This window comes from Ursus maritimus, unplaced genomic scaffold (genome assembly GCF_017311325.1).
Source record: "Ursus maritimus isolate PB19 unplaced genomic scaffold, ASM1731132v1 scaffold_1, whole genome shotgun sequence".
Taxonomy (NCBI): Eukaryota; Metazoa; Chordata; class Mammalia; order Carnivora; family Ursidae; genus Ursus; species Ursus maritimus.
Window position 1 is genome coordinate 29,649,304 of NW_024423343.1, and position 16,700 is coordinate 29,666,003.

The window sequence follows — 16,700 nt, forward strand, 5'->3', positions numbered from 1 at the left end:
GCTGTATGGATCTGACTCGCTCAAGAAACACATCTTCCCCAGAGATAAAATGAAAAAGAGCTAACACTATGGGGGAAAAATCCCTAAAATATGTCAGGCGGGCTCTTCACTAAGGGTTTTGCTTCACTCCTCATACCGGCACCATACAGAGGCCCTAAGACCATCCCCATTTGCAGATGAAAGGACTGAGACTGGAGCAGTCAGGTCACTTGCCCAGGTGATGAATGACAGAGCTGGGCTGTAATTATGGCCTGACTCCATATCCCTGCCCTCGTGGTCTCTCCTCAGGAAGTGTGGGCAGTGAGGACAGCGAGTCTGAACTGGCGGGAGCAGAAGTGGAGGCGCTCATGTTGAGTGTCTCAAGGTCATAAAGGAGAGGAAGTGAGGTCATCTCTAGAGACTGGGCTTGGGGGGTTTAGTCATCTTCACAGAATTTAACGGGAGTAGAACAGGGTTGGAATGGCCACTGTGGGATAGTCAAGGGAGTCGACAGCACGACTAAAAGGAATTCTGGACAGCAGCAGGGGCCCAGCTGGGGCTGCATAATGTGCCTTTTGCAGTGGAACCAACGCAGGCATTTTTATGAGGTTTTCCAGCAACCTTTCACCGCCCACATGTATAGGACCACAGAAGAGATGTTTCTGCTCCCTCCTTAGGACTCAACACTTGCTTACAAACCCGGAAGAGCGACATCATGTGCCGATGCACTGAACCACCTGCAGGGAAGGGATAATGGGATCCCGCGGGGCCACGGATGGGCCAGGTGGGAACAACGGAGGCCTGGGATGGGCGAGTAGCGCGTTCTCTGCCGGCGGGACTGACCACAAGGCGGCCTGTAAAAACAGAGCGGGGCTGGGAGGCGGAAGGGAAAAAGCAGCTGCCTGCAAAAGTACACACACTGATGTTCACACATTAGAGCAGCCTAGGAAACGACAGCTTCCCCGCTCACTCAGAGTGAGTCATCGTTTGTGTCGGGCAAGAAGAAGGGAAGGCTGATTTCATCGTGTTTACTACCAGAGAACTGGGGGGCTGGACAGGATGGTAAAACATTGGTCCTGGTAAAAGCCTGGTGTTCGCTAACGAGGTTGTATTACAACCGTGCGCTGCTTTCCAAAACACTACCCTCAGGAGACAAGAAATAAAGTCATTTTTCTTCAGAGGCAGAAGATTGAACATTGCTTAACAATATACTTAACATCCTTAGCCCTTAGCCTTAGGCAACACCTTAACTACCAACTGCTAGGAATGGTCTTCTCCTGGGCTGGCTAGGGGTCTGGCTTTACTGCGCACAGGGTCTTGAAGCCTGGCAGCCGGCTGCCTGAGCCTGCTTTAAAGACGGCTGAATTCCATGAACGCAGAGCAGGGTGCCTGCCCCTTGACCAGGGCTGCTAACTCTCTCCCTGCCTGGGGGGTGGGGGGCGGGAGGGATGTGTGTGCATTTTCTCTCTGTGTGTCAGTGGTTCCAAATATGGCATATAAACCAGCATTACTGAGTTAACTTAAAAACTCCTGTGATGCTCTCCATAACCACACGAGAACCAAATCAGTCAGGAGCCCATTTAGTCTACAGAAAGGTTGGCTGCCAACTTCCCATAGATAGAATTATTCCAATTTTTTTTAGATTTATTTTATTTATTTTAGAGAGAGAGTGTGTGCATGAGTGGGGGAAAGGGCAGAGGGAGAGGAAGAGAAGCAGATCTCCCGCTGAGCCCGGAGCCCGGAGTGGGTCTCCATCTCAGGACCCTGAGATCATGACCCGAGCCAAAATCAAGAGTTCGGCACTTATCCGACTGAGCCATCCAGGCACCCCTGAATTATTCCTATTTTTAATTAAAAATTTAACTCTATAAAATATGGTAAAGCTCCCTGCCTCTGTGACAAAGAGGGGATGCGGTGCCTATAGAGACACGCTCACCTCTCTGTCCTGGGACAGGGAGATCAGGGGAGCTGCTGTGATTCCATCCCTGAACAGTAAAATCCCCAGGTGAGGGAGGCTAGAAAACCAGGGTGAATGTCGCTGGTGCACAGAGCTGGGTCTGCAGTGGGCCCCCTGCACCTGCATTCTGCATCTTGTCGGGTGAACATGGAGCCCCCCACCGACCGGAGGCACGTCGGTAAGGATGCTCTGCGTCTCCCCTTTCGAGGCTGAGATGGAAACTGGAGGTGGAACTCCTCCATTTGAAAACTAGTGCCAGAGACATCGTGCATTTGTCGGAGCCCCATTTATTATCCATCACGGCGACTTCTGGTTGCCAGGGAGCCACAAAGGTCTGTTTGCTCATGCAGCTAATCACTCCTACCACCGTGCATGGGTGTGAGCGCACTGTTGGTCACAATTGTTTTTGGTCTGAGATGCTTCCCTTCCAGCTACAGTTATATTCTTGGGGTTGGCGGGATTTTGTCAATTCATGCACTGTGATGATAGCTGCAGAGCCACAAACAGCGTAAATATATCCCCCTAGTCAGAAAACTCCCTCTGCAGTGTTTAATCCTAAAATAGACTTGTTGAGAGTCAGCCATGATTGAGCATTTCAGGCTTATTAGTAAGAATAAATAGGAATTGGAAATTCAGAGGACTTTGTGCTAATAATTACTAAACTAAGCGTTTGTTGCACTGTCATAAAAAGTTGATTTGCTGCCGCCTGTCCGAAAGAGTCGGGTCCTGAGGATGGACTGGTACCGTGTCTCTGATTTCCAGATTTTTAGGGCTTGATACGGAGGAGTTGATTAATAGATACGGGGAATGAATGAGTGAAATTTATAGAGTTTTCAATGTTATATCTGTGCTTTTGATTTGTACCAAAAAAAGAAAAAATCCATTTCCGCAGTCTGGTGCAAGTTGGCCAGGACGACATTAAACTGTTTCCAGTTTTTTCTTTTTTTCTTCCCTCTCATAAGAACATACTACTTTCCATCTGCCTCAACCACAATTTCCATACACTTCAACACTGAGAGCCAGAAATGTTATATTTAAAGCAAATTTTGGAGATGACTTCCATTTTTTTTTTTTTAATGAAAACAAAATACTAGGCCAGGGAAAAATAAGGGAGAGGAAAGGAATCAAGAATGAGAAAAGACTATGAGACAATATACAAAAAAAAAGAAAACAGGGAGATAAATAAGATACAGTCATATAGAAGTTTTTAAAATATTGTAGTTTGAGTATCCTGCCCCATCAGTGTTAACAATTGGCTCTCCACTAGATTTGAGATTTTATTACTTTTGAAAATCAACATGCTATTTATAAGAGCAGATGGTCACTTAGGCTATGCCTGTTGCACTATCCAGGATGGTATTTTTGTAAATTCACACACAGAATTATAGCCAATGTGAAACTCGACACAGTAACTCCCTCTGGGATAACACTTCAACGATTCCACTTTGATGAAAAAGCTCTATTTAGGGTCCTCCCCCCTCTTGTTAAAAGGAGATATTCCGTAACATTTCAGTTTTCTGGCTGGCGTTAACCTTTCTTTGTTTGTTTCTTTCCCCCACCCCCCGCCCCGGACTCACGGTTTCTCACAGTCCCGCTCCACTCCCAATAGTAGCTGCACTAGACATGATCTTGGAAAGTTTTCCTCTTTGTCATGTGCTACTGAGAGCAGACCAAAATTATTCTCCATCTCCGAGATAAGAGCACAGGCCTTTGAGAATTGTATCTCATTTTCGGGGGTGTCTCGTTACAGCGTAAGTGGATCGTGTTAGGCCAGAATCACCAAGCGAACTTTTCCCACGCGATTGTTTCCTTCCCCTCTGTGCCTGCACCCCTCGGCAATATTTGCTGAGTGCCTAGCGAAGCCGGTCAGATTCTAAATCAAGCAAAGAACATCTTCCCAGGTTCACATTTCTCTCCTGCTTTTTAACGCTCACATGAAGCTCCAAGGTTAAGGTTGGCTCGCCCTTCCTTGTAGGTAACTGCTAGGGCAGAGGATTTACTATTTTATTGTCCCTCAGCTTGGTGCAGGATGTTCAATACTATTTTTATAGCCATGGCTTAGGATTTCCATTCTGCGTCCAATATTCTTGCTGACATGTTCAATTGCAATGATATACTATTTTCTTCCCTTAAAAAACAACCCACAAGTGTTTCAATTATTAGCACAGTTGTGAAGATGGCACGAGGGTTGTCGCAGACGGCGGTAAGGAAAATTATAACATATTCCCAGTTTCAAAGCCAGATTTCTATTTCATGTAGATTTCTCTAAAGACTGTATTTGTAGGGTAAGCTGGTGATAGGAGCCCCCTGAGCGACCTACCTGGGTAAGGATGCGTACTGTCTCTCCATCCCCTCAAAGCGGATGTTGTGCGTGTTCCCATCTGGACCCTTTCCAGACACCTGTGGAGAGAAAAGTAATTAGAGATGAAGATCCATTATACGCCCTGGTTACCGACAATGCATTGCAAAATTGTAATCAGTGCACAAATGCTGCTGCTGCCTGCCAAAAACCAACCATGGAAAAGCGAGCAAGATCTCAGTATCGCCATAGGAATCGATGATCAAGCCACAAACATGGCATTTAACAACAAAGTCACTTCTTTCAAAAAGGGTCATTGTCAAACTGACCCCTTCCTGTCACCAAGCCAGGGAGAATCTGTAGGCTGTAAGACCATTTTTTCCTCCCTTTTACATAGGCATTAGTTTTTAGAACAGTTTGGGGGTTACAGAGAAACAGTACAGAGTTCCTGGAACTCAGTTTCCCTATTCCTAACATCTCACATTAGTATGGTATATTTCCTACAATTAATGAATCAATATTGATACATTACTATTAACTAGAGCCCACAGTTGATTTGGATTTTTACTCGACCTCTTTCCTGTTGCAGGATCCCCTATGATATTTAGCCGTTATGTCTCTTTAGACTCCTCTTGGCTGTGACAAGGACCGTATCCTTTTTTAAAGACTTTATTTATTTATTTGAGAGAGAGAGAGAGAGAAAGAGAGCGCACAGATGGGGGAGGGACAGAGGGAGAAGCAGACGCCCTGAGCAGGGAGTCCAATGCTGGATCCCAGAACCCTGGGATCACGACCTGAGCCAAAGGAGGACGCCCAACCGACTAAGCCACCCAGCCGCCCCAGGACCATATTTTTTAAAAGTACCTTTTCCACGAAACCTTTCTTTACTAACAGGGGTTGGTGACAAACAACTGTCTGTCTACTCCACAGCTTCCATGAAGCCCTCCCTCACCCAAACCTCACTTAGTTCCCTCCCGTAGGAACTAGAGAAGTGATTGTCTCTTATCTATCTAGGGTTGATCTTTAGTATTTTTTCCCCTTCCTTTGTACTTCCTGTGTTCATCTCTTTTCCGGTCTCCTCCATCAGCCTCTGAGACTCCGAAGAGAAGTGCCTGGCCCGTATGCTCTCAATAAAGTGTGCTGGTTCTATGAATGTAAAGACTTGATACATAGTCCTTCTGCATCTATCAGAGCAACCCCAAAACAGGATGAACGCACCCAGGTATTTAAAAGTACTTGTTGACTTATCAATTCATCACCTGTTCATGTCAACACATGTGGTTTTGTGGATTGCTTATGTGCTGGCTGTTATACTGGGCTAGCCCTCATGGAACGGGCATGGAAGGGGTAAACGGAACACCTGGACCATTATAAGGGGAAAGGAAGAGTTTGCTAGTAAGCACGGCAAGGAATGGTGTGAAGTCAGTAGGCGAAATTTTTCCAGGTGGTATTCAACTTGCAAGTTATTTTCTTCCCACTGAAAGTTCTAGCTCTCTAAGAAACCACCATCCCAGCTTGGGTAGCATGTGTAGGGAGGATTTATTGTGAGAGGTGTTGCAAAACAAGTATACACACTCACTTAGAGTAAGAAAGACTATTTCTGGTGTCAAATTGTTAGAGGAGGCTCTTCAGGGGCGCCTGGGTGGCGCAGTCGTTAAGCGTCTGCCTTTGGCTCAGGGCGTGATTCCGGTGCTCTGGGATCGAGCCCCACATCAGGCTCCTCCGCTAGGAGCCTGCTTCTTCCTCTCCCACTCCCCCTGCTTGTGTCCCCTCTCTCGCTGGCTGTCTCTCTCTGTCAAATAAATAAATAAAATCTTTAAAAAAATTATTAGAGGAGGCTCTTCAGAGTGTGTTCTGCAAAACCTCTTTATATTTCACTAATACATGGAACGGGAACGGTCAGAGTTATTTGAGAGGGCAACAGCCCAGTGGATGACCAAGGTAAGGATGCGGATTGAACATACAAACTTAGAAGCAATTACCGAGAGACTGAGAATTCTCTGCATTAGGATAAAAGCCCTGATTTAAACCACTGACCTTTCTAACAAAGATCAGAGACGAGGATAGTATCAGACAAATGGGATAAAGAAATGGTACAGAAAAAGAAGGGAAGGATACAATTACTGTCCTCAGCCACTTCTACCGAAGGTTTGTTTTGTTTTTAACCTAGTGGTTATGGAGGAAGAATTAGCATGAACACCAGGACTGTGCTGAAGATTATTTAATTGTGATTGTTGGGCATTATGCATATGAACCCCTAGCATGGCTCTAGACATTTACAAGTAATCCTTTTCTGGTGGCCACAAAACTCCAAGTTAATACTTTCAGCACTGTTAGCCAGAACTGGCCTGGCCCAATGGTGGCTGTCCACATCCTGGTGTCTCTAGGAGGTGGCAGCCAGGTGCCTCTTCTTCTGGTGAGCTGCCAGTGTTATCCTTTACATTATACGAAATGTAGGATGATCCTTACCTTACAGAAGATTTAGTGTTGTTGGGAAAACAAGCATCAGAAATGAAATAATTAAAGAACGACGTAGAACAATGTATGATCCCATGCCATTCAGGACATTACTAACAGTAGTACAGGTGACAGCAGAAGGTGTCAGGAAAAACTTCACAGAAGTAGCAGAACATAGACCAAGGATGGGTGGCATGCTTCTATATAAAAAGTTCTTCTGTTCTTCACTAACTGTGTAGATATTTAATTATTATATTTATATCATGCTCCTCTATTAACATGACAACATCTTCAATGCGATCATGGACTTAGTGATTATTGAGCACCTACTGTATCCCAGTGCCATGCTAGGCACTATATTTAAAGGAATGAACAAGGGCTGGATTTCTTCACTGCGTTGAATATAGAGAAGACAGGCCTGCAAGCAATTATGGTACCATGAGATCACTGCTAGAGTGTCAGCATGAGAGAGGAGGCAGTAGGAGTCTGAAGAAACAGATAGGAAACTCCACCTGGCAGAGTTGAAGACAGCTTCATACGGGTGTTGAAGCTTCATCGAAAACTTGAATATGAATGAGGAGAAATTTTTTGGGGGAGAAGGTGTAGGAGTAGCAGGAGAAGGCATTCTGAGTCGAGAAGCCAAAAATGAAACAATACGGAGGCATTTAAAAAAGAAAAACACTGGTTTTCAGAGAGAGTCAAGAGTTTGGTAAAGGAAGAAATAGAGCCTATTAAGGAAAAGAATAGTAACAATAGCATCACCACCACTATGATTATGGCTATTACCATTATTGCCACTATGGCAACTTTTTTCTTAATGGGCTTTAGCTTTTTAGGGCACTTTCAGGTTTACAGCAAAATTGAGAGGATGGTACTAAGAGTTCCTATCTCACTGCCTCACGCACTCCGCCATTATCATGACTCCCCACCATGTGCTATATTTGTTACATTGATGAACCTACATTGACACGTCATCACTCAAAGTCCAGAGTTTATATTAGGACTCAGTATTGGAGGTGTACATTCTATTGGGTTTGAACAAATGTATAACATATATCCATGATTATAGTATCATACAGAATATTTTCATGGCCCTAAAAATTTTCTATGCTCTGTCTACTCCTTCCTCCCTCTCCCTAAACCCATGGCAACCACTGGTTTTTTTACTATTTCCATAGTTTTGCCTTTTCCAGAATGTCATGTAGTTGGAATCTTATAGTCTGCAGCCTATTTATATTGCCTTCTTTCACTTAGTAATATGTATTTAGGTCCTGTTCATGTCTTTTCATGCTTGAGAACTCATTTCTTTTTAGTGCTGAATAATATTGTATTGTCCGGATGCACCACTTCATCCGTTCATCTACTGAAGGACATCTTGGTGGCTTCCAACTTTTGGCAATAATAAAGCTATTATAAACATTGTGTGCAGATTTTTGTGTGAAGAGAAGTTTTATGCCTTTATGTAAATACCAAATAGTGTGGTTGCTGGGTTGTATGGTCAGAGTATGTTTAGTCAGGTAAGAAACGACTAAACTATCTTCCAAAGTGATGGTACCATTTTGCATTCCCACTAGTGATGAATGAGGGTTCGTGTTGCTCCACATCCTCACCAGCATTTGGGGTTGTCAGTCGTCCAGATTTTGGCCAATCTAATCGTGTGCAGTGCTATCTTATTGTTTTAATTTATCTTTTCCTGATAACCGATGACTGGAGCATCTTTTCATATGCTTATTTGCCCTCTGTATATCTCCTTTGATGGGATGTCTGTTAAGGTATCTTTGGTCCATATTTTAATTGGTCTGTTTCTTTTATTATTGTGGGGTTTTAAGAGTTCTTTGTGGTTGAAGATAACAGTTCTTTATCATATGTGTCTTTTGCAAATATCTTCTTCCAGTCTGTGGCTTAACTTCATTCTCTTGACAGTGTTAATTGAAGAGCAGAACTTTTGAATTTTCATGAAGTCCAGGTTACCAATTCTTTCTTTCATGGATCTTGCCTTTGGTGTCATATCTAAAAGTCTTTACCAAACCCAAGATCATCTAGATTTATTTTCTCCTATATTATCATCTAGTAGTTTTATAATTTTGCATTTTAAATTTGGGTCAGTGATTCACATTGAGTTAATTTTTATAAAGGGTGTAAGGTCTGTGTCTAGATTCATTTTTTTACACGTTGGATGTCTAATTGTTCCAGCACCACTTGAAAAGACTGTCTTTGCTCCATTGTATCATCTTTACACTTTTGTCAGAGACCAAAATAAATATTTATTTGGGTCTATCTCTGGGCTCTCTATTCTGTTTCATTGATCTATCTGTCTGTTCTTTTACCAACACCACACTGTCTGGATTACTATAGCTCTATAATAAGCTTGGACTTGGGTAGTGTTAGTCTTTGTGCTCCTTCAGTATTATGTTGGCTATTCTAGGTCTTTTGAGTCTCCATATAAACTTTAGAATCAGTTTGTTGAGATTCTTAGAATCAAGAAAATAATTTGCTAGGATTTTGACAGGCAGCACATTGAATCTATAGATCAAGTTGGGAAGAACTGACATCCCGATAATATTAAGTCTTCTTGTCCATGAACATGAACTATCCCTCCATTTATTTGGTTTTTCTTTGATCACTACTACAATTTAACACTTATTTGGTAATTACTGTTTGTCAAGCAAAATGCTACATGTTTTATTTTCATCAGCCCAGTCAATCTTCCCAATAACCCCAATGGTTGCCCTGTTTTTCAAATGAGAAAACTAAGTAGTTGCCCAAAGTCATATAGCTAGTGCATGGAAAATCTGAGACAAAGAGCAGGTCTATCTGACCCTAGAGTTCAAGCTCTGGAGATACAGCTATGGGCCACATCTTGGTAGAGCTCACATGCCATGCCAAGGATCTTGGTTTTATGTGATGATGAAGTCATCGAGAATGACTATGATAAGTGATGGGACATATTTACAGGTTAGAGAGATTATTTCTGCCATAGTGTAGATGTTCCAGTTATAGTTTGAGCCAGAGATGATGAAGGTCGAACCTAGGGGATATACAAAAGAAAAAAGGCCCGCATATTGTTAGAGCTTGGAGTGAGGCCACTGGCTGGCCAATGAACTCACAAGTGTAGGTAGCATGCTACACGAGGGGTGAGTCTTTCGCTGACACCACAAGGGTCTGATTTTGGCCCTATGAGTGTAGTTTGATAGTAATTCTTGCTACCAGTATAATTCCAATGTGTCAGAACTTTAAGGAAAAATGAAAACATTTTCAAATGGCCTGTGTTGTCTTCTTCTTTTTTCCGTACTTCTTAACTGCCTGGGCCTCTCAGGTATTACTGGGCCTTTCTGCTTTCAGAGTAACTTGATGAATCCTGCAAAAATGGAGCTCACTCAGTGGGTCTGCTGTGGTAGATGCTGGCCCGGGAAGTTCTGCGCGTGCATAGCACCATTTCCCGTGAACACTCGTGGGAGGTCATGCCTGATGTCTACTTCTACAGAGGTCCTGAAGAGAGTGAAAAGGAAGAGCAGGCCGCTGCTGAGAAGGTTGTGACCAAGGAGGAATTTCAGGGTGAATGGACTGTCCAGCTCCTAGACTCACTGCTGTTCAACCTGACGTCGCAGACTGGTCTGAGGCGAGCAGGGGCCCTCTGTGCCTCGTCAGCAGTTCCCTACTGAGGGCTGGAGCTCAGCCGGCCACTGAAGACTGGTCCGCAGCTCTCACTGCTCAGGCCACCGAATGGGTAGGAACAACCAGGAGTGGTCTTAAGCTGCTGGTTCACAGAGGCAAACTATAGGGAAATTAGGTTGATGGAAAATAAACAGTTTCTTAAAAAAAAAAAGATAAAGGCAAGGGATTAATATAAGAATGTTAAGGGGGACAAGTTCAGGAGGACTGACTGAGGATTAATAGGTAGGATGTGCCTAGAATAATGTACAATTTTCTGAGCTTAGCAACTACGTGGGCTTGGTAACCATCACCAAGATGGGAATAAGGAAGGACCAGATTTAGGGGCAAGGGTAGCGGTGGGAGGCGGGCATACTTAGGTATATTGAGCTTGAATGGGACATCTGATGGTGATATCTGACAGATAAGTAAGTGCAAAAGTATGGAACTTTGAAGCCTGGGCTAGAGATGGAGAATTAGGAAATAGCCAGCCTATGGATGGTGTCTAAAACCTTGGGAAATAACTAGAATGCCCAGGGAGAATCTGTAGACACAGAATGGAAGAAAGATGTGCAATGGAAACAGAGAAGAATACCAACAATACTCTTAGGAACACTGTCATTTAAGGGGCAGATGAACACAAGTTGAACTCAAGAGGAAAGCTGAGGAGGTCTAGACCAGCAGTTGGTCTGGAAGAGAACTAGAAGACAATGTTGTAGAAATCAAGAGAAAAGCATTCCATGAAGGAAAGTGTGGCCAACAGTGTCAAAAGCAGTCAAGAACTGCAGTAAGAAAAGGTCTGTGGTCAATATGATGTGTTGGTGTGCTTTACCCAAACCTCCCTCCTTGCAGAGCATCACCCTGAGCTACAGGGCTTGGAAAGCTAGACCTGCCTTTCCCAGAATGCCCTGGTAGTCAGTGTACGGGTCTGATTTAAGTTGGGCCATTGAGGAAGTGGCCACACTTCCACTGTTTATTCTGACAACAATGACTAAAGATGTGCTTGGTTTCCTTGGCAGTTTTAGCAGATGTGTCATTTCAAGTTTCTGGGATGGAGTGTAGCTTTCATAGCTAGCTTTGGAGTTGGTAGCACTAAAGATGGCACTTTCCTAATTATGGTGGTTCCTGATACAGGCATTGTTGTATGGCTCTGGAGCCAAAAGCTTTCTTATAGAAGTGGCAGCAGCTCCCTTGGTAGCCTGGTTCTGTAGCATGGCTTGAGAAATCATTCCTGAAAGCTTAGCCAAGATTATGTTTCTTTAGCTGTCCTTAAAATTCTGTAAGCCCATTAGCATGGTATAATAAATTCGTTCCTGCTTAAACCAGCTAGAGTGGATATTGTTCTCTGTAACTCAACAGTGACTAAGGTAAGCTCTGCAGAAGTATCTGTGGGAATTGGCAATGAGATGGTGATTGGTGCTTTATTGAGAGTGATTTCTGTGGATTGATGGGGAGAGAAGGCAGGACTCCACAGTATTGAAAATCTTTATCGCTTTCCCCCCAAAAAGAAAAAAAAAAAAAACAACCAAAACCAAACACTGGTTGCACTGTCTTATGCCATCATGCTGAGAAAATAAGATTAATACTTTCAGGTAAATAAACATTTGTTAGTGTTTCCTAAGTGGAGTCATGTGCTATGTCCTCTAAAACATACACATGAGAAAAAGTCCTCTCCCTCAGGGCCAGGGCATTAGTTAATGGAAATTATGGGGATAAATCTGTGTTCCATTATTTAAAAACACGTTGAACTGATTTTTCTTCCTAAATCATCAAAAGACGACCTCTGTTAACATTTTTAATATATACATATTTTAATGGCATACAGTTTTTTCCCCCAACTATTTATTATTGGCATTTTGCTGTGCTACCAGATATAGTTCACAAACATAAATTTTAATAGCTACATAACATCCCATTTATGGATAAATCATAATTTATTTAATCTCCTCCTGTAGCTTGATCAACTTTTATATCCCAATCAGGAATAGTGGCAATACAGATGATTGTGTCGGGTACCAAGATTCTTACAAATAGCTGTGAATTGAGGGTAGGAAATTGCAGATAGAGGATTGCAAAAGAGAAACTAATTATAAGTTGTAGCTAGGTCCTTAGGAAGTCAGGCCACTTTAGGAAGGAGCGAGGGGAAAGAGAACAGGCACAAGCATTTATAAGCTCACTTCTCATTTTGCTCAGTGTGCAGTAAGACTCAGAAATGTTCCTGCTTCCAGCACTCCTTATTAGGTAATTTCCCTCATCATAAAAAAATAAGGTCAGCGGCTTTGATCCAATTAATTTTTTTAAAGAAGCCCTTTATCTCACTTGGTATCATGCAGGTTTTTTTTTTTAAATGTAATGACCTAAATATATGTCTGATAGAAATCATTTTGACTTAAGCCATAAGAGAAACCTAGTCTTTTCCAAAACAATGTCATGTTAGAACTTATACTTGGATTTGGGGCGTATTTATCTTTTTCTACTAATAAAGCTCAGGGAGAGAAACTTCAGAGAGCTTATTCAAAAACAACTTGAGAGGCTCCTGCTTGGTGTGCCTTGCAGTGGAGATCCTGTTTGGCTGACTTATGACAGCCTGTGATGGCCTATCAGGAGGGTCTGGTGTATGAGGAAGGTTGAATTAAGATGCTTTTAGTCCATGGGAGTTCTCCCAATTTCATTCACTCAATGCCTGCTGCTGGCTGGGATGTTAAGAGCCTTGTTAATATAAAGCTATTAGTCTTTTCTCCACAAAAGCAAGGAGCTTGCTGGTTACATTCAGGGTTCCTTAAATTAGTATGTATTTCTAGCCCTGCATTGCTGGAATCAGCAGTTTCACAAAGCAATATACTAAAGAGGCCATTTAACCCCCGATTTCTCCCATTTGCAGATTAATGGCAGAGGGGAAGATTTAATGCCCTTTCAAACATGTTTTAACAATTCATTACAAATAAAAGAATAAATCACACATGATTTTCAGCAAATGTCTGATGATAAAAAGTGGAAACAATTCAAAATTAACATGTTTCCCAGTTCCCACAGGTTGGGACACATTTTTGCCAATGTTGTCATTTATGTCCCCTAAGTCAATTTTCCTGAGGAAATTTAAACGCTGCTGTGACGGAAACGCACTGCGAAGTTGGAATCCAGCTGATTCACGTCTACACAACATCCTCATTTACAAATAGGCCCTCCTCGGATCCATTACACAAAAGTGCGTTTCATGCTGCCAGACCCATCATAAGATTAAGATGCAAAGTATAAAAATTTAGATGCCATTTTAGGAAACATGCCTTTCATTTCAAGTTGGTAACATGACAGATATTTTTGAGCAGTTTCCAGAAGCTTTCTTTTAATTACATTCCTCTTACTTAGCTATAGATCTGGCTCGAAGAGTTTCTGAAGTAATCAACATGATGAAAATGTCTAAAAAAGTTAGGAACTTGTCTTTGAGCAGCTTCTAATATGAAGACATTCTGCTGAAATGCTACATATTTGGAGCGAAACTCACCATACTTCACTTAAACAAAAAGAAACTAATCAAAATAGGTTGTAAATGATTTCTCTTTGGCAATGTGAAGTATATTATGCTGGAGATATGTATTTAGAAATATGCTACTAGAGAAGCAAAAGTACACACGCTCTTTCAAACCATTATTTCTGAAGTGTTTATTTTCTCTAATTTAATTTCAGTAATTTTGTCAAATAACTGGGTATTCAGTTTATAGACTAGTTTAGAACATCTGCTAGTTTAGAAAATTCGGCAAATAAAAATATTTTAAAAATAACTCTTGGGGAAGCCTTGTAACCATTCTGTGCCTATATTTTCCTCCCTTCGAAAACGCTGGAGTGAAAATAAGTCCTTAAAGTCCCTTCTAACTTATGTACATTTATAAAAGTTATCTTGCATATAGTTTCCACATTATGCTAACGGCTTCCACCTCATTAATATGGTAACTCTACGTCTGAAACATAATTATTTTAAAGCTGCATGACAAAGACAGCAAAGTAATCTGCAACATTATAAAATTATAACACATTTATTGGGATTTCAGCATTCAATCTTATGCTAGCATGACCCAAGTACTAGTCGCATGTACACCGGGCCATGGCATCTTGATAACCTGAATTATCTCTCTTCTGATTGTCTTCAGAGAAAATAAAATCAGACATCTCCTGCCCAGCTCTGTTTGTGCCTGGGCCTAAGATACAGTTACCATAGAAACTATGATTATGGATACAATTTTACAAATTTGGCTTCATCCATCAGATGCACTTTGCATGTGAGTGTGTGTGCGTGTGTGTGTGCGCACATGTGCATATGTGTCTTGCCAGTGAGCGTGAAGAGCACACTCTGGCTCTACATCTTTAATTAAAGAGCCAGACACCATCTCATTTCCTCTGCCCATCTGTCTACCTACCAATAGAGACACTGCGACACTGGCTGAAATCTAAACTTTGACTTGAGAGAAGACAATTTCTGATGAAAAGAAGGAAGGGAAGGTATCAGGAAAAGCATCCCCTAATAAATCTGTTGCCCTGTCCTATATTTTCCAGGGATGGAGTAAGCAGGAATTTAGTGGCGTCTCAGTCAATAACATTAATCACTAGCTGCTAGTTTCCAGTATTTACTGAATTTGGTTTTGACTCGTGTCTTGGATGTAATATGTGAATTATTTATGTCTCTGCTGTTTTATTTTTACTTACTTTATTTTTTAAAAAGATTTTATCTATCTATCTATCTATCTATCTATCTATCTATCTATCTATGTATCTATCTATCATCTATCTATCTATCTATTTAGAGCATGAGCAGGGAGGGGTGGGGGTGGAGGGAGACTGAGAGATAGAATCTCAAGCAGACTCCATGCTGAGCACGGAACCTGATGTGGGGCTTGATCCCACAACCCTGAGACCATGACCCGAGCCGAAATCAGGAGTCAGCTGCTCAATCAACTGAGCCACCTGGGCGGCCCTGTTTTATTCTTATTATACTCTGTGACAGTCAGTGTTCTTTCCCATTCTAAAAGAAAAAAGTTAACCTTAAAAATATGCCAGATCTTACAATGATGTAACAGTTTATTCATATTATTTCTTATGAGTTCATACTATCTCTTTTAATTAATAGGTCTTATAAAGGATATTTAGCAACGAAAATTCTCTAGTATATTTAAAATATACTTGCATTTATAAAGACTAAACAATGTAAACATAATGTAAAATTTCAAGCTTTTCAGAATGTTTTCTTTTCCTAGTTCAGTCCATGGGCCGGTTCCAGTCACTCCCGTTACTAGAAAAACGTGAGTAGAACGAAATGACTTTCTGCGACACTGTGCAATCAGTATCATGAGCTAGAATTAGAGCTATCATTTCCATTTCTGCCTCATGTTACACACGAGAGAAGGAGAGTTCAGATAAAGTTGAAGCAACGTGCCAAAGGTTCATACAGTGGCAAGGCCAAAATATGAACTCAGTCTTGCTCTCAATGCCACCTCATACGTTGACAGTGATCATTCCAGTTACTGTGGCTCTATTTCCTAAACAAAGGACGGACACATAAGACTTGAATGTTCAGATGAGCTCATGGTGGCAGTGGGATGGGATATGGGAAATTGTGACGGTCTGCAAGCATTTTGCATGGGGTCATGGTCATCAGAGCCAGACCACTGAACTCCAGTTGCCTGGCGACAGTTATTGCATAGAGTTGGAGGCCTGGATATATGTTAACTTTTGGTACAGCAAAAGCAATTTTTAGTAAAAAATTATGTTTTAGAAACAAGAACAGACTGTATAATGTACAGTTTTTTTCAGTATTCATGCCCGATGTCAGTCCATTAATTTGGTTTGCACAAGACGAGCGAGCTTCATTGGAGTTGGGACAATTTCGCTTTCTTGAGCCATTGCATTCTCAAAGCCTGACATATCACCTTGTTCATGAATATTTACTGAGTCAATAAAACAGAAGGCTCACACATCTACTCACTGGCACTTAACAGACAGAATCAGCTTCCATAATGGCTAGCTATCTTTTTGAACATGACCTGTTAAATAGCACATGTATCATCAACATTTTTTTAGGGAGGTTTTATGGCATCTGTCCTACGGTTAGGTCTTGTTAAGACTCCCATTCTCAAGCTCTTTTGTTTACATAGTTCTGATTTTTCCCTTTCCCTTAAAAATAATTTTTAAAACATACATTCTAACAATTTAGATTTAAACTTGGATCTGGTGTATAAATCAAAACTGTTAGGAACCTCAATTGTGTAATTGCAGAGAGTGAGGGAAGACTCCTGATAGCTGAAAAGAATAGTAGCGTAGTAGGAGAACCTTACGTGGTAGGACAGATTGTTGGGTCCGCTGGGCACA

The 16,700-nt window shown here is 41.8% G+C and overlaps 1 protein-coding gene and 1 non-coding gene across 5 annotated transcripts in view; one reads left to right on the top strand and one right to left on the bottom strand.

Moving 5' to 3' along the window:
• The window catches only part of PARD3B (par-3 family cell polarity regulator beta), a 978,033-nt gene that overhangs the window by 50,000 nt on the left and 911,333 nt on the right, over positions 1-16,700 (bottom strand). For all 4 annotated transcript variants that reach the window (XM_040641719.1, XM_008687551.2, XM_040641729.1 and 1 more), the window contains one exon: positions 4,257-4,336. In XM_040641719.1, coding sequence (XP_040497653.1) covers positions 4,257-4,336 — 80 coding nt within the window. The remainder of the gene's footprint in view (positions 1-4,256; positions 4,337-16,700) is intronic.
• Positions 9,747-9,903, top strand: LOC121099930. The gene has a single exon (XR_005831657.1). It is a non-coding gene; the product is annotated as a small nucleolar RNA SNORA62/SNORA6 family (small nucleolar RNA).